This window comes from Lutra lutra, chromosome 14, assembly GCF_902655055.1.
Source record: "Lutra lutra chromosome 14, mLutLut1.2, whole genome shotgun sequence".
NCBI lineage: Eukaryota > Metazoa > Chordata > Mammalia > Carnivora > Mustelidae > Lutra > Lutra lutra.
Window position 1 is genome coordinate 62,569,936 of NC_062291.1, and position 22,621 is coordinate 62,592,556.

The following is a 22,621-nucleotide window of genomic DNA, read 5'->3' on the forward strand; positions in this document are numbered from 1 at the left end:
CCAGGCCAAGGTCAGTACTCCCTCCCCTGTGACCTCCTACTGAACTGTGTGGCTGGCCCCTGGAGCAGTGGGACAGGTCCTGTCTGGGGCCCTCAGTCAGTCTGGCTCAGTCAGAGCAAGGGAGCTGAGAGGGCCCAGAGCTGGACTGACAATCGCAGGGCGGCCCAGGCCACACCCATTCACCTTTTCTTTTCTCCTTGGAGATTGGGGGGCGGGTGGAGGGAAGGGCTGATTATCTAATCCTCCTCATCTGACCAGCCTAGAAGGACCTGGGGTCAGAGTGGAGCTCCAGTCCCAGAGAGTGCAGAACGGCAAGATCCTGCATTTAGGTGGTTCCAGGAGATAGGACTAGGCTGAGATTCTTCCTGCAAAGAGGCTCCTGGGCCTAGAGCAGAGACCCCACCCTAGATTTAGGGAGGGGAGAAATCTGCCATGTGATCTGTATAATGTCACCTCCGAAAGGCCTGTACTTTCCTCCAGGCATCTGCTGCTCTGCCCTGTGTGGGGTGGGAGGATGTCAGGGGCCCTGGGTGAGGGGGACCCACAGGCTCCAGAGCCATTGGACTAGGGAGCGTAAGAGATTTGCCAAACTGGCCTAACCAAAAGGAGAATGTGAAGGGAAGTGAGTCAACCCAGGCTGCCAGGCACTGAGGTAGCTGCCTGGCTACAGACCACGGTGGAGGAGGTGGGGAGGTCGGGGCAGGGGGGGCTAGGGAGTGCTGTCCTGGGCAGGAGAAGGGAGAGATTTGTCCCAAGGCTGCAGTGGGGGCAGGTCAGGATGTGGTCTGGCAAGGCAACCATCTCCAGGCCCCTTCTGTGGGGGCACCATGAGACTGACCCATGACTTCTCATTACTCCCGGGAAGTCGTTGGGAGAGAGCTAAGGCCAGGATGGGGGAAATGGGCAAGATGCCTGGTGGGTGTCCACGGTCTGTGTTCATTCACTCCTCCTTTCAACAAATGCATGCCAGGCCCTCTGCTCTATGCTGGGAGACTGGACACAGGCCTGGCTTTAAGAAGTGTGTCATGCAGTGGGGAAAACAGACAAGGAAACAACTGCAAGGAAGAGCCATGAAGGAGGAAGACCGTCAGCTGCTTTCTGTCCTACCGTGACTCCACCGGTGGTCAGTGTGACTTTGGACAGGTTTTTTTTCATCTGCAAATGGATACTTGCTTCACAGAGTTTTTGCAAGGATTATATGAGATAATACACATAAGATGCCTGCCACATAGTAATTGCTCAATTAGCGTTAACCCTTTATTAAAGGACTAGGCTAGGGTACGGACATAGAAAAGGTACCCAACCCAGTCTGGGAGATTAAAAAAGGCTTCCCGAAAGAAGTGACATCCACTGAAGGATGCTTAAAAACGAAGGACAAAAGAAGAGGAGATTTATTTTCAAAAGCCCTCCAGGCAGACGGAACAACAAAGGAAAAAGCCCCAAAACTCTTCTTGGGATTTGGAATGCTCGAGGTTTACGGCATCAAGCTTTCACTTGAGAACCATTCCCTTGCCTTTTGGATGAAGAACATTCTGAGAGAGAGCAAGATGGGAGGCAAGGACCAGGCAGGCCTGGATTAAGGTAGAAGCAGTAGGGATGGAGAGAATGGAACTCATTCATTGATTCAACAAATATTTATTGAACACCTACTATGTGATAGGTCCTGTTCTAGGCTCTGGAGATACGTTATTTAAAAAAAAAATTATTCCTTTCACAGATCTTATATTTTAGTGATGAGAGATAGATAGTATTTGTTTAGAATAGAATATGTAGTACATGCATGTATGTGCTATGGAGAAAAAATAAAGCAGAAGAGAGATAGGGCTGGGGTGGGGTGTGTTTGTAAATACGGACGTCAGGGAAGGCCTAGCTGCATAGGTGACATTTGAGCAAAGGAACTCAGTGACAGGAAGAAGTGTGCAATAGGGACATCTGGAGGAAGAATGGTCCAGGCAAAGAACGCTGCAGAGACCCTGGGGTTAGGGGAAACACACTAGGTATATCTGAGGAACAAAAGAGGAAGCCGGTGTGGCCGGAGCAGAATGAGAGAAGGGGAGTAACAGGAGATTGCTTACACAGAGAGCAGCTAGTGTAGGACCTGGCAGGTAGTAATGAAACTTGGACTTTTATTCTGAAGTGGGAAGCCATCAGGAGATTTTTGAGCAGAAAAGTGACATAGTCTGACATATATATTTTTTTAAGGTTTATTTATTTTAGAAAGAGAGTGAACAGGGGGAGGGGTAGAGGGAGAGAATCTCAAGCAGATTCTCTGCTGAACAGGGAGCCCCACAGGGGGGCTTGATCCCATGACCCTGAGACCATGACCTGAGCCGAAATCAAGAGTCTGATACTTGCCCAACTGAGCCACCCAGGCGCCCCACAGTCTACACATTTTAAAAAGATTTCTCTGGCTACTGTGTTGAGAATTGACCTGGGAGGTAAGAGCAGAAGCAGAGAAACTGCTTCGAATCTACAGAAATAATCCAGGCTAGAGATTATGGTGAAGTAATGGAGATGTGAAGAAGTGGCAAGATTTGCCAAAGGGTTGGCTATGGGATGTTCACCGAGAAGTGGACAACTTCAAAGGAATAGGGGCAGGAGTGTGTACAGAAATTACCATAGTTTTGGACATGCAGACTTTGATATTCATTGTACCTCCAGGTGATGAGGTTAAGCAAGCAACTAGTATACAAATGGGTGACCTGAGAGATACTTTTTTTTTCCAGAATCTTTTTTTTTTTTAAGATTTTATTTATTTACTTGACAGAGATCACAAGTAGGCAGAGAGGCAGGCAGAGAGAGAGGGGGAGGCAGGCTCCCCGCTGAGCAGGGAGCCCAACACGGGGCTTGATCCCAGGACCCCAAGATCATGACCCGAGCCAAAGGCAGAGGCTTCAACCCACCGAGGACCCAGGCGCCCCCGACCTGAGAGATATTTAAGAGAAGGATCTATAGGGGCGCCTGGGTGGCTCAATTGGTTGAAGGTCCGATTCTTGGTTTCAGCTCAGGTCATGATCTTGGGGTCCTGAGATGGAATTGAATTTCGGTCATGAGTGGGGAGTCTGCTGTAAAATTCTCTCCCTCTGTCTCTCCCCTGGCTTGCGCTTGCAGGCATGTTCTCTCTCTCTCTCTCATAAATAAATAAATCCTTAATTAAAAAGAGAGAGAGGGATGCCTGGGTGGCTCAGTTGGTTAAGCCGCTGCCTTTGGCTCAGGTCATGATCCTAGGATCCTGGGATCCAGTCCTACATGGGGCTCCTTGCTCAGCGGAGAGCCTAGTTCTCTCTCTGCCTCTATCTGCCACTCTGCCTGCTCGTGTGCTCTCTCTCTCTCTCTCTGACAAATAAATAAATAAAATCTTAAAAAGAGAGAGAGAGAGAAAAGCATCTATAACGCCTGATTGGATGGTTAAGGGAGGTGAAAGGGAGATACTAAGGTCGCTTCCCTGATCCTTGGCTTGGTCACTAAGCTGCTGACAGGTCCCACTGACTGAGATGGGGGACACAGTGGAGGAAAATGGGCTGGAATATGAAGAGGATGATGAGTTTAGTTTCCAATACATTGAATTCAACGTGCCTGTGAGACATCCAGAGGGATGTCAGGGTTGGCTACACTGACCTGCAGCCAGGAAGGTGAACTTTCCGACTGGAGATGGTGAGTGGGAAACCACCAGGTTACAGACAGTAGTAAAGCGTTAGGAGTGAGAGGCTTCAGGGAGCAGGTATAGATTAGTAAGAGGATAGGATGGAGGGCAGGGCTCTCAGGACTGTCAACATTTATGAGATGGAAATTGGAGAAGTTTGTGGTTAGAAAGATAAGAAAAAAACCAGAAGAGTATGATATCTTATAAGTTAAGGGGGGCGGTCTAGAAAGGTGGGGAATGTGAGGAATCTTTTAGATTATCCTGGAGGGCGTTGGTGAGGAAGCCAGAGAAGGACCCTCCAACAACTCCAAACTAGACTTTATTGTTTCTCCTTGTTTGTTAATTCAGACATGCAGGCATTCATTTATTCATTCATTCAACAAAAGATCACCCATGCGGGGTGGGGGGAATGCAAAGGGCTGAAGACACATGGGCTCTGTCATTGAAGGGCCCACATTAGCCCCCCAGTCAAGAATAAGGAGACAGAATTCCTAGAGCAGTGAGGCCCTCTGGTTTTATGGAAAGATCAGGGACCCACTGGTTACTCTGAATTGGATTTGAATCTCAGTTCTACCATTCAGAATGTAATTGCTGATGACTCCAAAATCTATAATCGCAGTACAAACCTTCCCCCAACTTTGTACATACGATTGTCTTTGCAACATCGCCACTGGGATATCGGAGCCAACTCAAATTTAACTTAGAGCTACTGAAAAATCTCCCCACCCAAGCTCATTCTCTTCAATTCTCTCCTTCTTGGTGTGTGCTACCACCATGCAGACTTGCTGAGGGCCAACTCCTCTAAGAATCACTTAAAAACATTTTGGAGGGATAAAAAACTTTATATACCTGGTAACATTTTGAAAGTTCAAAAGCACATACTATATACAGTGATAAGCACATCTTGATCCCATTCCTATTAATGTGTTGATTCCTCTCCACCCCATATCTAATCTTTATCTAGTCCTGTTGGCACTACTTCCAGAATTTATCCCAAATCTGAGGGCTTCTCATAACCATCTTGAAGTCTAAACTCTTTACCATGACCTAGAAGACCCTGCATGTTCTGTCCCCTACTTGTCTTCTCCCTTGGAGGGCCTCTTTCTGCCCTGGAGCATGCCTAATCTGTTGCTTTCCCATTTGTTTCTTCTTCTGACTGAAGCACTCTTTCCCAGGGTTGTTAATGGCCTGATGACTCCTGAATATTCAGGTCTTGGCTCAGATGTCACTTTTCTGAGGAGCCCTGCGTGAACCCCTTACTCTCTATCACAGAAATTATCCTGTATATGTAACACTAATATTTATATATATTATAAAATAACAATATTTATGATATGATTATATTAGTATTAATCATTATTATTAGGTATATGTTCTCCAGGGACTCCCAGGGCCCAGAAAAATGCCTGGCACTTCCAGGCTTTTGTTAAAATATTTGTTAACTGACCCATCGACCTCCAGCAGACTACTCCACTTCTTTAAGTCTTCATTCCCTTATTAATAGAAAAGGGATTACAATGCCTATTTTGCTTGGTAGTTTTAAGTGTCAGATATGTGGGGGAAAGTATTAAGGACATGGGGAAATAGCCACGGTGAATCTTTACAGTTCCCTGTTCACTTACGTCAGACAGAAGGAGCAGACTGATAAACCCTCCCTTTCCTCCCAGGTAAAAAGAGCTACGGGTGAAAAAGCCCAGGAAGAGGTGGTCCCACTACGCAACGACATCATCGCCCTTTTAAGTAGCGCGGAACTCTCCTCCCACCCTAGTGTTTAATGTACTGAAGTAAGTGCAAGTCACGTGAGGCTCTCGCGTCTGCCCCGCCCCAAAGAGGCGGAGCTCTAGCTTGGGGACCAATAGCGGGAGCAGCCTCCGGAACAGCCCCAACTCCAGACAGGAAAAAGGGGAGGAGCCGGGAGCTTCAGCAGCTGTAACAGCACTTCCGGACAATACGCCCCGCCCTTATCCCCCCTCCCCTCCCAGTCCGTTCCGGTCTCCAGTGCCGGGTGGGCCGAACCAGCGGGTGCTGATTAAAGGCGCCGCAGTTGCGCTGCCGCTTTCTCCACCCGTCCTCCTCCCCGTCTCCCCGCCCCCTTCCCGTGTAGCGGGACTGGCCTTGATGTAGGGACACCACCCTCCGCCTGTCTCTGCTCTACCTCGAGAGTCCGGCTCACCGCAGACCCCTGCCCGCCCGCATCTCCACCCTGCCGGACGCACTCTGCTCGGAGCCCATTGTATCCCCTCGCCCCGGGCTGCAGACTCCGAGGCCAGACTGTGGCGGGAAGATCGGGGACCCCTATGCGCCCCTCCAGCCGGTCCCACGAGCCGGGGCCCCTCCCCCGCCCGCCCTCCTTCCAAAGGCCAGGTAGCGGCGAGGGCGCCCTTCCCTCGCTGCTGAGGCGAAGGGGGCTGACTGACGGGCAGCAGAGACTCACCCCAGCCCCAGCCGCGCCCCCCCCGCCCCGCGCTCCCTTCCCGGGGGAACAGCCGGAGCCGTAGCGAGCAGAAGCAGGAAAAGAACTGCCCGGCGCGCAGATCATTTTTATCATCGAGATTATTATTAAAAGGGGGCGGGGAGCCCAGAATGCGGGGGAGGGGGCCAGAGACGCAGCTATTTTTATTAAACAGATTATTCCTGAAATAATAATACGCGCAAGATGGCTGAAGGTGGCCCTGATGAGAGTGTTGGGGTTTTTTTTTCCTTTTTTTTTTTTGATCTGAGGATAAAGCTCTGAGGCGACTGCCGCTGCGGAGACCCTGCCCGAAGTGCCCTCCCCTCAGTTGTGAAGCTCCAGGAGGACAAACGGACCCACAGACAGAGCGACAGGCGTGGGCCCGCCCCGGACGCGTCGCCTGGGCAGCAGCCGGGGGCCGCCGGAGCTCGCCTTTCTGCCGACTTCTTCCAATTCTAATCTTTTTTTTTTTTTTGGAAAGGACCGGGGTGGGTGGAGCAGAGGTGGAGAGAAATCGGGACTTGGCGTTTTCTCCTCTCTCTCTCCTAATTTAAGGGAGGCCGCCAGCCCTCCCCTTAAAAAAAAAAAAAAAAAAAATCCCACCGAGAGAGAGAGAGAGAGAAAGCCCGCTGCAGGACCCTCGAGCGAGCGCGCCCGGACCCCCGGCCACCGCGGCCGCAGCCAGGAGCCAAGATGGCTGGGCTCTGAGGGAGGCAGCCTGGCCCGGCTGGCTCGGCCCGGCCCCACCGCCGCAGGCTGGCTCCGACCGCAGCCCCGAGCCTTCCAGGCCGGAGCAGAGGCCGAGAAGAAAAGAAAGTGGGGGGGAGGGGGGCCGGGGTGGCGAAGGGGGAGGGCCGGGGCGGGGGGGGGGGGGAGGGGAGGGCCGGGAGCTGAGCCTCCTGTTCATTAGCAGTTGAGAAAAATTCCTTTCTAGTTTGATCAATCCTTGTTTTCCTCGGCAGAGCCGAGGCGCCCGCCCAGCGCGGAGACCGAGAGCGGGGTCTCTCTGCGGCGGGGGCGGCGGGCGCCCGGCCTCGGAGAAGCGCAGAAGTCGCGAAGAGGGGGTCAGGCCGGAGCACCGCCGGGGCTTCTCCCTCCCTTTCTGGTTGGCTTTTTTTTTTTTTTTTTTTTTCCACTTCTCTCCCTCCCCCTTCCGTTTCTATTTGTGAAGGGAGGAGGAAGGCAGAGGCGGGCTGGTGTCTCTGGCCGGGGACTGGAATTTCATCTGAATGACTGCCCCTGCGCGCACGCAGCGCCCCGGAGTCGGCCCGCCTGCGCCCCGCAGCCCGCACCCGCACCCGCACCCGGCCGGCCAGCCGGGGGGCGCCTGCGCCGCGGTCCGGGGACCGCCAGTTCGCGTCGCCCGCCCGCTCCCGATCTAGCTGCCCTCGGCTCGGCCGCTCCCGCTTCCTCGGCTTCTCGGACCCCGGACGCGGCGAGTGAGGTGCTGCGCGGGCGAGCCGGGAGGGAGCCCCATCGCCGCCGCCGCCGCCTGAGGAAGTGTGCGGCTCCCGGGCTCTGTCCGCTGCGGGGCGCGCCCCAATGTCAGCCGCGAAGCCGGGCGCAGGCCGCGGGCCGCCGCTGGCCTAGCCGCGCGGACGGGGGCGGAGGCGGCCTCTTATATGGAATTTGGACCCCGGCGCTCCCCTCCAGGGCTGGTGTCCCGGCCGCGGCCCTGGCGCAGTCCGCCGCCTCCCGCTAGGCGTTCGGGAGGAGGAGGAGACGCAGCCGGCTGCGCGCGCGGCGGGAGGACCGAAGCTCCCTCTTCTGGGGGGCAGGCGCGCGGAAGGCGCTGGTGACTGAGCGACTGTCGGGGCTGCCTGGGTCCGGAGCTCGGGGCTCAGTGGGCCTGCAGCTGCACGGGACGGACCCGCAGAGTTGGGCAGTGGGGGAGGCCCGCCCGGGCCCCCTGCCCGCGGCCGCCATGGCGGAGAATTGGAAGAACTGCTTCGAGGAGGAGCTCATCTGCCCCATCTGCTTGCATGTCTTCGTGGAGCCGGTGCAATTGCCGTGCAAGCACAACTTCTGCCGGGGCTGCATTGGCGAGGCGTGGGCCAAGGACAGCGGCCTGGTGCGCTGCCCGGAGTGCAACCAGGCCTACAACCAGAAGCCGGGCCTGGAGAAGAACCTGAAGCTCACCAACATCGTGGAGAAGTTCAACGCCCTGCACGTGGAGAAGCCGCCCGCGGCGCTGCACTGCGTGTTCTGCCGCCGCGGCCCCCCGCTGCCCGCGCAGAAGGTCTGCCTGCGCTGCGAGGCGCCCTGCTGCCAGTCCCACGTGCAGACGCACCTGCAGCAGCCCTCCACCGCCCGCGGGCACCTCCTGGTGGAGGCGGACGACGTGCGGGCTTGGAGCTGCCCCCAGCACAACGCCTACCGCCTCTACCACTGTGAGGCCGAGCAGGTGGCCGTGTGCCAGTACTGCTGCTACTACAGCGGTGCGCATCAGGGACACTCGGTGTGCGACGTGGAGATCCGGAGGAATGAGATCCGGGCAAGTACCCCGCACGCAAACACACGCGCGCGCGCTCCCTACCGCCCGGGGACCACCCCTCCAGACAGGCCAGCTCTGGTAACATCAGGCCAGAGGCCCCCTTCCAAACTCTGCTACCCTGAAAGTTTAGGGGCGGTGTCCTGGGAAGAAGCCCCCCCCCCTCCCCCGCTGCTTGATACGTTCCTGCACCTGCACTCTTAGGGTCCATCTTTTGAGTCATTTCTAGAATTGAGGTGAGGGGTAGAGTTTGGGTGTTGCTCTTCTGTTGTGCGAGCAGCTCCCTTCTCCAGCCTTGTTTCTGTGGGCCCTATGGGAAGTCACCAAGGCAGTGACCCAGGTCCTGCTTCTCCAGCTGCTGTTTATGTAATGAGTGTCCTGGAGCCCCGGCTGTGGCTGACACGATCCATGATGCTGGCATACCAATGAGGAAGTAAACAAAAGCAGCCATGTTCCTTTCAAGCCCTATTGGAAACACACTGTGGGGGGGGGGGGGGTGGAGGGGAGCTTCCGGAGGGAGAACAGAACTCTGGTATCTATCTGGAGGAGGCCTGGACTGGCCAGAGGCCCCACTGAACTGTGTCTCAGCCATTCTGATTATTCCCAGTAGCCCGCTCTTCATGTGTGAGAATCACTGCCTTCGGTGAGCCTGTGTGTGTTGCCTGCGTCCGATGAACAAACCTTGAAGTATGTGTCTTCACCACCCTGAGCCCTTTTCTCCCAGCCCAGCCCTCTATCACAGCCCTCCCACATTTGGGGAGGGGAAGTGGAAGACGGAAAAAGAATCCTGTGGGTTTAAGGTTGAGCTGCCTTGCAATCTGGTTTCAGGCAGCTGGCTCCCCTGGGCTGCCGGCTGGGTGATTACGGAACCGCATCCCCTCCCATTGTATACACCCGGCAGCGGCAGCCAATGTCAAAACCGCCTTCCCCCTCAGGCCTCTGGGCCTGGCTTTGGAGCTGGACTGAGGCAATACTTCCGTCCCCTTCAGTGGAGGGGGGCTCCTCCTAGGTCCCTCCCTGGTCCCCTGGCTTTCAGGGTTGAGTCATACCAGAAGGAAGGTGTTGGCCTGAGACTGAGCCATCTCAAAGCCCCAGCTTGGAGCCTGGGTGTGATATCATGGGGGTGAGGTTGGGCTTTGGTTGGACCGGGAGTGTTTGCTGGGTGGGCCCCCCCCCCCCCCCCCCCCCCCCCGAGGCTGGTCGAGGCCAGTGGGGAGCTTGGGTATGAGGAAGCTCTGAGCAGGGGACGGTTGTGGACGGGTGCTGTTTCCTGTGGGGGGGGGACCAGTCAGAATGAGTCACTGTTTAGCAATTAAAAAACATACACATACAACTAACAAAAGGCAGGAGGGCTGCCACAGGCTGAGGGCAGGGATAACAAATAAAATTTACTGTATAATTAGTTACCATCGGATGGGCTAGCTCTGGGTTTTTGTACCAGGACAGGACCTCTGGTTTCTTTTTAAAGGAGGTGGAGGGGATGGAGAGAGGAGCCATTCTCTCCCCTCCCCGGGAGTTGGGAAACAGAAGCCCAGGGGAAGCTGATGAGCCCCTGGTGTCCACCCCCAACTCAGGGCAGGCAGAGCCCAGACTTTTCTCAGTATTGGGAAGCTGCTACTATTAATAAAGATGGAAAGGCCAGGAGAGGAGGAGAGAGCGCAGAGGCAGGAGCGCTGTCCAGTTCTCTGTCCTGGGATTGGCAGCAGAAAAAGTGACAGGAAGGGAAAGTCAGAGCTGAAAGGAACCGGGGAGGGGGCAGCAGCCAGGGTGATAAGTGAATGTGTGCCTGCACCCACGCTTTTGCTCTTAACTGTGTCTGAGTGCTAGGGGTGCTTTTCATTTGGGTGGGGAGAAAACATAATTGTGCCTGATTCGGTAGTAGGAGGGTATCTTTAGATGTGTGTCTGTGTTTGCAGGCGTCTTAGACTGCTTTGCCCTTAAATGCACCTGTCTCTCATCTGTACAGTTGGGGGCTGGGGAGGAGCGGGAGGTGGTTTGCCCCTGCATGCAGAGTATACTCTGGGGTTCCCACCAGCAGGTCCCTGATCCTGGCTCATGGAAGGAGCTGGATGGGAAGGAAGCGCTGAACTTTTGTCAGCAGCTGTGTGCGTGCATGTGTGTGCCTGTGTGTGTGTGTGTGTGTGTGTGTTCATTTGTTCATTTTTGCTCCTGGTGTGGGCAGGCTCACAAATAGTGGGGTTGCTTCAGGGCCAGATGTGCAATTCTGTGCGCTCAGCATCTGTGCCCAGCGGCCTGAGTCTCATCCCCCTCCTGGTGCTCCCTCCCTAGCCCTCCAGATTCTCTCCAGTGACCCGGGGCACTGGAGTTGGAAACCCTTCAATAGGCCAGGGCCACTCACTGTGAGTTGGACTTTTTTTATTGAATGTGGAGGAAGAGGGGCCTCACCCTCAGGGGCCTGGAAGAGCTGGAGGGGAACCTGAATGGAAGAACCCGGTGTGCCTTGTCCGTCCTCCAGCCAGGGGGCGGGGCCTTTCCCTGGGCCTCTTTTTCCCTTGCCTGAGGGCCTCTGCTGACACCGAGGATGAGAGAGCAATAGAATGCTCTGGGTTGTAGGAGCAGATGTATGGAGACCTGGCTCATGCCTTCAAGTACAGCCCCTCTTCTTGTGCTTCCGCTTCTGTCCTCCCCTGGTGGGAGGGGGCAGTGGGGGGGCCCGCTGAAATGCCCTATTGGCCACAAATAGGAAATGGATCAACCTCTCCCTGGTGGCCCCAGTCCCATACTCAGAAGCACCCATAGGAGCATGGGCCAGTCATCCCGAGCAGGGGCCCAGTGGGAAGGCAGGCCGGGCTTCTCCAGCCTGGAGGGTACCAGGGGACCCGGAGTCAGGCCTGCCACTCTATTGCTCCACTCTGTCCTTGGGAAGCCAGTGTAGGCCGCATTGCCCTGAAGCCTTGGTATACACTGGGTGGGCCCCAAAGACCCCTCTGGTATGGGCCTAGACCCCTTTGAGGCCCTGAGAAGCTAATTCCCATAATTGGGATATCCAGGTAGGTTTGAGCCTGGCAGTGGTAGGTGATGAAACCCTCTTCCAGCCCCCTGGTTTAGGGGTTCATCTGAGCAATAGGGAACTGGGGTAGGCTGGGAGCATCCCTACCTCATAACCATCTTTAACCTGGAAAGAAAACCCAAGATAAGGCCTACATACATGTCTGAGGAGCTATTCAGGGTGTCCTGGTGTGTGTGTGTGTGTGTGCATGTGTGTGTTCAGGTCATAGTGTGCCTCTGTGGCATTTCTAGGACCCCAGATCAAAGCTGGAAATGTTGCCAGAACCCTTTTCCTTGCTTCTTGTAGGTTTAGTGTCGAGAGGAGATGTTCTCTGGGGAGGGCCTGGGGATCCCACTGCTCAGGCCAACTTGGGGTTTGTAGCTGCTAGAGGTGAGGTTATGCCGCTCGCATGGCCCCCAGGCTGGAGGGCTTGCACTGGGACCCGGGAGCGGATCTGATGGCTTGGCCCCACGTGTTTATCTCTGGGTAGGCTGTGGGAGCGAGGGGCTCCCCCAGGCTTGCCCAACTGAGGCAGCACCAGGCTCTGCTGCTCCCTCCTCCCCCGACCCTACTCCTGACCTCCCGGGTCTGGGGGTAGCTGGGGTGTGTGTGGGGTGCCCCTTCCTTGACGAGCCTGAGTCCGCAAGGAAGGTGGGCCCTGGGTCCCAGGCAGAGGCCCAGGCCCTGCCTCCACGCCAGGGTCCTGCTGACACAGCCCGGCACCTGTCCCGCACGCCCTGTGGATTGCTCTGCCTTCCGCAGCCCTGGGTGGCTGTGCAGGCATTCTGTCTGCAGGTGTATGTGCGCGCGTGCGTGTGTAACCAGCGTGTCCGGTTGTGTCTCTCACCATGTGACTGACTTGCTGTATCTCCCACGTGTCTCTCCGAGGAAGTACCGTGTGCGTGACTGACTTGGCTGCGTGGCGGTCTTGCGTGTCGCTGCGGGGTCAGAAAGGTGTGTGGGCGCACGTCCCTGAGTGAGGCGGGTGGCCGCGTGTTCCGCCTGCCGGGTACCTGGGGCTGGGAGTTGAGTGGCTCGGCAGGACCATCCGCCCCGTGCTGCTGGCACGCGGCTGCCTGCTCCGGCTCTGAGTCCTGTGTGACTTTCTCAACTGGTGGGGGTGTTTTGGAGGGGCTGGAAAGAGGGAATTCACCAAAGGGGGAGCTTGCTGCCCGAGGCGGGCATTGGAGGCCGAGGTCCGGGCAGGTCCTGCCAGGCTGTGTTGAAGGCCTTGTGGGTGGGCAGAGGCGGAAGGTGGGCCCGGCCTGGGCCCCTGCCCTGGACAGAGCAGGCAGGCCTGGCTGGCCTCATCGCTGGCTCTGGGAAAGCCTTCCTTCCCGGCTGGCCTGGCATTCAAGCCCAGACAAAGGGGGGCTTTCTCTCTCGCCTCTTTGTTCTGCTGCCCCAGAGCGCTGCTCTCTGCATGGCAAAAGCTAATTCCACTCTGCAGCTGGGAAACCTTCTCTGGGGTCTGCCGGGGCTTGTCTCCCAACTGCCGCTGCTCTCCTCACCCAGCTCCTGCCCTGCAGCCTCTGTGTCTCTGGTTGCCTCTGCCCCCCACCCCAGGGGGTTTGTCCACCTGGTAGCCCGAGGCAGGGGCTGAGGCCTGGACAGGGGCGTCTAGGGCAGGCAGCAGCTGCTCTGAAACCAGGGGAGAGCACTCTGGCCCAGGGAGAGTGGAGGCCAGCGTACTCCTGGGAAGAGGGCTTCAGGGAGAGAGTCGGGGTGGGGGGGCAGGCGTGGCAGCCTGGGAAGGAGGCTAGGATAGGGTAGCCCTGAGCAGGGGTTGCAGCCCGAGTTGGAGCTGGGATGAGTGCTCTCCAGACAGGGGCCTGAGCAGAGAAAGGTGTGCAGCTGCCCAGCTCCCTCTTCTCCCCTCCTGCCTCTCCCTGCCTCCACCACCACCACAGGGGCTGCTGGTCCCAGCCCTGGCCCTGTTTGAAAACCTTGGTCCTGCCTCTGGCCCAGCCCCTGGGGCCCTGTTCCCTCCTGACCTTGCTTCTCTTCAAGGTTGACTTGAGGGTTTTATTATTATTATTTATTAACTTTTATGCAGCCTAGAGGCCCCCTGGCCTCACCCGTCTGCCCAGTCCAGTTTGGCGTCAGAAATACCAGCTGGGCCTGACCAGTTAGACTCCAGAGGGATGCGAGGCTTTCCTGGGGCAGGAACAGAAGGAGCTAGAAGTGCCCCCTCTCTGAGTCGGGAGGGGCACCAGAGGGAGCAGCTCAAGGCAGAGTCTGAAACCCTGGGCGGCAGGATTTTCTGGGGCCTGCTTCTCCTCCCTGCCAGGTGTGAGGGGATGGGAACGGTGTGCCCCCGAGGCTTTCTGATGCTTCTGCCCTCACAGGCCCAGGAGCAGACCACAAAAGGCCTAAGGGCCAGGATCAGGAGTGAGCGGGTTCCATCAGGGCGGGGGTGGGGGGGTGCTGCTGAGTGGAGCTGGGCCTGGTACTGTTCCTCCTCCCTCCTGCCAGAGGCCTGGGCCCTCCAGCCCCGCTGCGCCAGCCCTCGGGTCCCTGCTCTGCTCTACTCCTGTACCTGCGCCCTTGAGGTGTGCCACAGTCCAGGTGACTCACTGCGGGCTGGGAGCAGTTCGTAAAGTGCCCCCCACCACCCCTCGTTGGGAGCCCATGCTCTGAATGAAGCTGGAAAATCTGGTCCTATCTCTCAGCTGTGTGTTTTCCCCAGGTGGGAAGTGGAGCCTCAGCCCTCAGCTATTTCCTGGACCTTGGGACTGAAAGAGACTGCCGGTAGTGGGGGGCAGGGGTCAGTCTTGCTTCCCGTCTCCCATCTTCCAGCTTCTCGTAACCCAATTCAGTCATTGAGGTGAGGGCTACGGAAGAGGCAGCAAGTAGATATTCCTGTCCCTTCCCCTAGTCTCCCAGTTTCCCAGTGCCTGAGGTAACAGTGATCCCCGCAACCCCCTGCCTCCCCACAGGTTTTGTCTGTAGCAGGATTAAGATCAGTGGGCCTCAAGGGAGGGCAGTTCTGCAAGGGTGAGCTGGCCAGCATGGGGCCCTGGGCCCCCCTCCCAGCCCTCCGTGATGACTGGCAACCCTTAGCCAGTTTCCTTCCCATTTCTGCCCCTGCCCCTACCTACCCCCGCAGCAGAGACAGGAGCTCCATGGCCTCTGTACTGGGGGAGGGGAAGTAAAACCCAGCTACCTGCCAGAGAGTGTGGCCATTGCCTTGCTGGGCATGCAAGGTCCCAGAGTAGAAGCACTGCCAGGAAAGGCCCTGAGAAAAGCCTAGAAGAGGGACAAGGCTCAGCTCTACCTCTAGGACTGGACGGGAGGTGGCTCTTCTGGCTCTTCCCTGAGGAGTCAGCTAAGAATTCCTTGAAGGGGTTCCTGGTGGGTGGGAGAGGGGCTTCCCACTGCTCTGGAGGGTGGGAGTGTACAGCCCCCCTTCCAGGCGTCATGGAGAAATTGGTCTGAGAACCTACCGGGGGCTGCCTCTTTCCTGCCCCTCATCAGGCTGAGCCCCAGGTGTGTCCCTAATTGGATGCCAATGGGTTTGGTCGTGGGAAGTAGTTAGGCAGGGAGACCATGGTGTGTGAGTGTAAGACTGGGCATGCGGATATCCTGAGCACAGAAAAGACAAGAGCGGCCAGGAATCTGAGACATGTCAGGAGGGGGGTGCCCTGTTCTCTGAATGTGGGTGCAAGGCAGCCAGAAGGCAACAATTTGGGGCCAGTCTTATAGACCCTCATGTTCCTGAAGGGGAGTCCTGGTGACCTTGCCTTTATGGCAGGCCTCCCCTAATTGTCTGGGGCCCTCAGGGGGCCCAGCCTTCACTGTGTAGGGGCTGGATGCAAGTATGTGTGTAGCCGTGTGCAGCAGTCACGTGAGGGGGGCCCGGGCCCAGATTGTTCTGGGCAGTGCTGCAGGGTCGCTGCCTGCCCTCCTCCTATAGCTGTGGGCAGTTTCCCAGGGGGGATGCATGACTACCTCTTTCTGCCCCCCGCCCAGCTGTGTTTCCCACAGGTTCTGACTCTGAGGCTCACAGCAGACCCCTGTGCATGTTGGACCTGTGCGGGGACCTGCTGGAAGGACAAAGCTCTGGGGGCAGGGCAAAGTCTCCTGGGGCTGGTTCTTAGAGGTTCTGTCCTAGGTCAGTGGTCAAGTTGTTGGAGTGGGGGCAGGGCAGGTGGACCCCCAGCTTCTCCAGATTAGAAGCTGAGAGCCTTCCCCCACCACCTCCTCTTGTCCCCCTGGGTCCTGGTTTTTGTTTCCAGGGCAGATACCAGCTCACAGCAAGGTCGCCAACGCCCTTGCTGGACTTGGTTTCCCCAAATGTAAAATGGGTAGGAGGAACCAGGAAGGGACGGGTGGCAGCTTGTCTCTAGGAAACCAGCTGGGCCTGGGTGAAGAGTGGGGGTCATAGGCTGAACTTGAGGGCCTCTGAGGCCCACACAGAGGAAGAAAAAGAACCTCTCCTTGTAGGGTGGACACTGCGAGCCCTGTTCTGTGCCTCCTGCTTTGCAAACCTTACATTGTAGCAAAACCACAGCCTTGTTCAGTCAACCTGCTCGGCATTGGTAGGGAGCTGTGGCCCCTGTGTGGCCTGGCCAGGAAGGGAAGTGGAAAAAGAGCAGCAAAACCTTATTTTCAGCAGGCCTGGAGCTTTCCAGAGAGTTGGGACCACACTGTGCAAGGCTGACTATGGAATAGTGTTGTTGTGTAGGTGTTTCTGTGATCGTGGCCATGTTTGGTGCCTGTAGTGTCCAGTACCCGAGCCCCTGGCTCCGGGTAGCTAGTGAGCCCTCGAACCTGAGGCTAGCCCAACTGGAGAACTGATGTTTGACTGAATTTATTTCCATTCACTTCAATTTAAATAGCCACATGTGACTCGCAGCTGCCATAACCGCACAGCACAGCGACAGAGGGGAGGCACAACATGACAGCCCACTGTCAGCCCACAGCACAAATATCGAGCATGGGCCATGGGAAGTTTCCTAGGTCGCTGGGCCTTCAGTTGGGCCTTGAAGGATGGAGAGGGAGGAAGGAGGCCCTTTGTCAGCAGCGTGCAGGGAATTCCCATGTGCAGGGAGCCTTGGGGACAAGAGAGCAGTCCACCTGGCTGGGTGAGTCAAGTTGTCAGAAAGCCTTTGTGGCCAAAGTGCTGGAAGGAGGGCATCATTGAGGGTTCTTGAGCAGAAGGAGACAGTGTTGGAAGAGGCATGTCTGGTGAGGACAGGCTGGGTGGAACAGCCAGGTTAGGCTGTTAGGAGATGGAGGGTTGAGAAGAAGAGCAACTTGGTCTGGCACCTTCCAGTAAAGTGGCCTTGCGTTCTTTGGAAATCCAGAGTCTCCCTTCCACCTGGGTCGGCTGACAGTCTGAGAGAGCTAGCAAGGACTTAGAGGCCTAGCTCTCAGCATCAAGAGCAAAGGAAGGGGTAGCTGCCCTTGACGCCCCCAAGTGCAGTAAGGCAAGTATAGGGTGAGATCTGTGGACCAGGCCAGAGGGCCTGTATGACTTTGGAAGCTTGTTTGTTCCTCTGCATCTTAGGGCTCTCATCTCTAAGATGGAGCTCCCCAGAGAGAGGCGGCCTGCTTTGCATGAGAACAGACCCTACCGCCAGATCACCTGGGTTTGTATCCCAGCTCCAACATTTACTAGCTGTGTGACTTTGGATGAATTGCTTAATCTCTCTGGTTTCCTCTTCTCTGAAATGAGGATAATAATAGTACTTAACTCATAGCATTACTGGGATGATTAGATAAGTCTATACAGGAAAAGCACTTAGAGCAGGGGCTGGCCTGACCCTGCCCTCAGAAAGCTCATGGTTTAGATATGTGTGGGAAGCTATTCCAGGGAACAGGCTGGCCAGACAGCTGTCACCAGGCCCCTGGGATTGCGTGGGGGCCAGAAAGGGCTAGATGGCAGAAATCTAGGCCATCCGAGTCACTCTATAGGATGAGTCTGTTCTATAGAGGGAAGGGTGGTGCTCCCCCATCCTTGGTAAGGGATAGAGCTGCAGCCCCCTCTGACGCCCCTTCCCCACCTGTCCCTGCAGAAGATGCTGATGAAGCAGCAGGACCGTCTGGAGGAGCGAGAGCAGGACATCGAGGACCAGCTCTACAAGCTTGAGTCAGACAAGCGCCTGGTGGAGGTAGCTAAGCCCAAGCGCATGGTATGGGGTGGGGAGGCCTGGGTGCAGGGCCTCGGGCTGGTTCCTTATTTGGGCTAGGATCTATTGTGTGGTTGACTCCATGCCAGATCCCCTAGGTCAGTTACTCGGTGGATGAGCCCCTCCCGGGGCCAGAGGTAGCTGGCCCAGAGCCCTGTGCTACCAGCAGGGACCGAACAGGTCAGACCCTGCTCTCGGGAGCCTTGGGCAGCCTCGGGGTGGGGGCATCCCAGACTCTGCTGTCCAGGATGTGAGAGCGGCGGGAGCAGCAGCTGGAGGTCCCCAGGACTCACCGCCCACCCGCTCGCACCCCCGTGCCTGCAGGAGAAGGTGAGCCAGCTGAAGGAGGAGGTGCGGCTACAGTATGAAAAGCTGCACCAGCTGCTGGATGAGGACCTGCGGCAGACGGTGGAGGTCCTGGACAAGGCCCAGGCCAAGTTCTGCAGTGAGAACGCAGCGCAGGCGCTGCACCTTGGGGAGCGCATGCAGGAGGCCAAGAAGCTGCTGGGCTCCCTGCAGCTGCTCTTCGACAAGACAGAAGACGTCAGCTTCATGAAGGTGGGCTGGGGCCGGGACCAGCTGCTGGGCCCTGGGCTCATGCCTCAGTTGGAGTCGGCCTTCCTTGGCTCCCGGGCGAGTGTCTCGCAGCAGTATGCTCACAGGGTTTTGGAGCCGGAGCCTGCGTGGCTTCGGAGCCTTCCCACCCCCGCTCTTTCTAGCTTCGTGAGCTGGGGAGTGGGTCATAGATGTGCCCTGTGCTTGGGTTTCCTCACTAATAAAATGGGGTTCATAAGACAGAGCAACCTACTATCCTCTATCCACAATTCCAAATTTTAAAAGCCTCTGAACACTAGTAGAAAAAGTTCTGACAACTCATTTTACAGGAAAAATTGACCTGAACTCATGTTGGCAATATATGGTCTTTATTTATCTTGCTCAATACAAGGATTCAAACATTTGACTTCAGGAACGTTGATGTATTAGACGATGGTGTCCTACTGGGGATCATATGTACTATATAGTACAGGCACCATAGTCCCCTTCTAAAATCCAGCAAATTCCAAATTCCAAGACACATCTGGCCCCAAGAATTTCTGATAGAGGACTGAGTGCCTCTAACGTCTTCCTCCCAGGGGAGTTGTGTAGATAAAATGATGGACGTATGGAAATCACTTGCATGTTTATCACATAGTAAGTACTCAATAAATGTCAGGTCTTCGTATCTTCTAGAAATGGAGATACTCCCCTCCCCACTTAGCAGCACACTTTGGCTGGAATCAGATGGTCAGCCCTGCCTGGGGAGAGGGAGAATGGGGAGGCTCTCCCATGTTGCCTTTCCCACTGACTAACTCTTTTCTCTCCCCTTAGAACACCAAGTCTGTGAAAATCCTGATGGACAGGTGAGCAGACGGCCACTGGCCCCCAGGGGAGCACGTTTGGGGGAGGGCAGGGAGGGCCAGGCCCACTGGGGGGAGGTAGGGCAGGCTCACCGGTGATACCTCCTCACAGCAGATGCCCCGTCCACTGCCCCCAGGACCCAGACCTGCACGGGCAGCAGCCTTTCTCCCCCTAAGATCGGCCACCTGAACTCCAAGCTCTTCCTGAATGAGGTGGCCAAGAAGGAGAAGCAGCTGCGGAAGATGCTAGAAGGTGAGGGTGGTATCCTCAATGGAAAAGAGAGAGCCCTTTGGGCAGGGAGGAATGCCAGAGCCTTCTCTCTGAGAGGCAGCACGGCCTAGTCAGATAGACTTTTCTTCCTATCCTGGCTTTGCCACTTCTAGCTATTTGGACCTTGGGAAAAGCCATCTTACCTCCCTAAACTTTAGTTTCTTCAGCTGTAAAATGGGCATAATAACAGTTTCCACCTGCTAATGGGGTAGGCAGCGTTGACCAAGACAGTGCATGATGTGATGAGCTTGCTTCTATAGATAGAAAGTGGGGAGAGGAGGCCTGGGTTGCTTGGGATGGGAGCTTTGGCAACTTTTGCCCCAAACTCTCCGCAGGCCCCTTCAGCACACCGGTGCCCTTCCTGCAGAGCGTCCCCCTGTACCCTTGTGGCGTGAGCAGCTCTGGGGCGGAAAAGCGCAAGCACTCAACGGCCTTCCCTGAGGCCAGTTTCCTAGAGACGTCGTCAGGCCCCGTGGGCAGCCAGTATGGGGCAGCGGGCACAGCCAGCGGCGAGGGCCAGTCAGGGCAGCCCCTGGGGCCCTGCAGCTCCACGCAGCACTTGGTGGCTCTGCCGGGCGGCGCCCAACCAGTGCATTCAAGTCCTGTGTTCCCCCCATCACAGTATCCCAATGGCTCCGCCACCCAGCAGCCCATGCTCCCCCAGTATGGCGGCCGCAAGATTCTCGTCTGTTCTGTGGACAACTGTTACTGTTCTTCCGTGGCCAACCATGGTGGCCACCAGCCCTACCCCCGCTCCGGCCACTTTCCCTGGACAGTGCCCTCACAGGAGTACTCACACCCGCTCCCGCCCACACCCTCCGTCCCCCAGTCCCTTCCTGGCCTGGCGGTCAGAGACTGGCTCGACGCCTCCCAGCAGCCTGGCCACCAGGATTTCTACAGGGTGTATGGGCAGCCGTCCACCAAACACTACGTGACGAGCTAACGCCGCGCAGGCAGTGGGGTGCTGGGGAATCTTCCCCCCGCCCCAGCCCCCCAGTGGCTCGGGAATTACGCATCCAGAGACCTGCCCTTCTACCTTCCTGTCTTCCCTCCCTTCCTCCTTCGCTCCCCCCAAGTCTTTTCCTTTTGGATTTTGTTTTGTTTGGGGCTTTGTTTTTGATTTTTTTTTTTTTTTTTTTTTTAAATGAATCTCCTGGACGCAGAGGTGACAGTGAGAGCTGGCCTGGGCTGGGCTGCAGGTGGCCCAGGAGTTGGGAAAACGTCTACTTCAAGGCATTGAGCTCTCTCTCTGTCTCTCCTTTTTTCTCCCACTCCTTTCCCTTCCTACCCCTGTGGCTGGAAGGAGCCTCAGCTTCCCCTGAAGCCTTGGGGGATCCAGCCCTCCTCACCCAGCCCTGGGAGGAAGGACCAGTGGTGCCCACTGGCCTGCTTCTCCTCTCATTTTTCTTTTGGGCAGTTTGATCACTGACTGAGCAAGAAATGACCTATAGATTGTGGGGCTTTTTTTTTTTTTTTTTTTAAACCAAGAATGATTTCTCCTGCTTCCTTCTCAACATCCTCCCAGATGGAGTTCAAAGGCCACTTCTCAAGCAGCTTTTGGCACCTTCAGCCTCAGAGTGGAATCTTAAAGACAGGAACCCCATGTCCAGGAAAGGGGAAAAGGAACTTTGCCAATGATAGTGACCACAGCAAAAGCAAATAATAATAATATTAATAATAATAAAGAGAAATAAAAGAAATAATAAAATAAAAAACCATAGCACAGCCCTTGTTGAGGTCAGTGGGGGAGGAGCCGCTGCCCCGAGTTGGGTCCTTGCCTGGATTTTGACACAGCAACTTCCTGTAGTGAGCACTTTGTATGAATCGTGGACTTCCTGTTCTCAAGGCGCAGGTATTTATTCTGTAATCTGTCTAGAGCACACACCGAAAGCCAACCTTCTAATAAACGTAATGGCGCAGTCCCACTCCCTGCCTCGCCTCTTACCCCTCACTCCCCCAGGCCTAGGGTCTTCAGGTGTTGGTTCAAGAAAGGGCACCAAGGGATGGAAGCCCCTGACTTCCTCGCCTTGGTTCTGTGCTCCGTCTAGACAGTTCGAGGCCTGTGAATATCAATTCGTCAGGCACTAACTACATCTCCTGTCAGCCTTGGATTCATTTGACAAATATTTGCTGAGCGAGGGCCTCCCAGGCCCAGCCCCCTGCTTCATAGGTCCTGGCATCTCTTTGAGGTTCTGCCAGCATGTTCTTAGCTAGAACAGACAAAGGAAGAAATACCTTTCTGTGAGTCTTGCAAAATTACCTGCTTCAGTCTACAAATATTTAATGAGCACATGCTAAGTGCCAGGCAGTATGCAGGGCTGTGGGCATAAACAGAGCAGACTCTCTTTTTGTAATTTAGTCTAAGTGGGCCTTGGCCCCCATTAGGGGAGTCACTCAGCTCCACACCTCTGGTGGTGACTTGGGCCCGGGCCCTTGCCCCTGCATATGGGCCAAGAGCAGGCAGGAAAATATTTGGCTCTGAGAGGCATGGAGGTAGGGTAGCAAGGTGAAGAAGACATTCTGCCTTCATCCCTTTTGGCAGAGGTGCTCAAACTCTCTAGCATGTCTTGGGAGCTTATTAAAAGGGCTGATGCCTAGGGAGCCATCAAGGGCCGAGGGACCTGTATTTTTAACTCCTTCGTTAAAAGAAGTGCTGCCATGAAGTATTGGCTAAGGTCTTGCTTGTCACAGGGACCCCTGGGTAGAAGGCGGGGCTGGAGCACACCTCTGTTGGGGGCGGAGGGAGTGATCTTTAAAAAGGATCTCTGGTTGTTGCCTAAACTTTGCATGGATCTTACGTCAGAAAGCAGCCTGTGCCCTTCTTCCGTACTAGTAGGAGGAGCGACCTTTGCTGGAATCTAGTTCTCTTTTCCCTTGTGTGGGTAGAGTCAGGGCCTGAATGCCTCCTATCCCAGGAAACCTAGAGTAAGGCAGGGAGCCATGGGTAAGTCCTGTCCTGTGCCAGGGGTCAGAGCCTCATGAAGCCCTAGTCAGTCCCCCTCTCATAAAAGTAAGGATCCAGGGTGGAGGGTATGGTGAGGCCATGTTCTGGTATTGGTACTGGTGTGGCCAGTAGGCTGGCCAGACCCAAATGGAATCTTGGTCGTGCTAAGTAGAAGCTGTGTCTTCTCATTCTGTGGGAATAGAAAACGACTCAGTGTTGAGTGGGTGGGCCCTTGCTCTGCTGCTCCCCCTTCCCCACTTTGGCAGGGAGCCAGAGCCA

The 22,621-nt window shown here is 55.9% G+C and overlaps 2 protein-coding genes across 2 annotated transcripts; both read left to right on the forward strand.

The window, feature by feature from the left end:
* The first annotated feature begins 3,494 nt into the window (after positions 1–3,494).
* LOC125084408 (classical arabinogalactan protein 9-like) lies at positions 3,495–7,797 on the forward strand. Its single transcript, XM_047701638.1, has 6 exons — positions 3,495–3,578; positions 5,311–5,383; positions 5,643–5,763; positions 5,822–6,007; positions 7,349–7,534; positions 7,749–7,797. The coding sequence occupies exons 1-6, from the start codon at positions 3,495–3,497 to the stop codon at positions 7,795–7,797; spliced, it is 699 nt and encodes a 232-aa protein (XP_047557594.1).
* On the forward strand, positions 7,671–21,323 carry TRIM8 (tripartite motif containing 8). The gene is made up of 6 exons (XM_047702377.1): positions 7,671–8,589; positions 17,617–17,712; positions 18,055–18,288; positions 19,099–19,130; positions 19,265–19,380; positions 19,734–21,323. The coding sequence occupies exons 1-6, from the start codon at positions 8,020–8,022 to the stop codon at positions 20,339–20,341; spliced, it is 1,656 nt and encodes a 551-aa protein (XP_047558333.1). The 5' UTR covers positions 7,671–8,019; the 3' UTR covers positions 20,342–21,323.
* Positions 21,324–22,621: the final 1,298 nt, after the last annotated feature.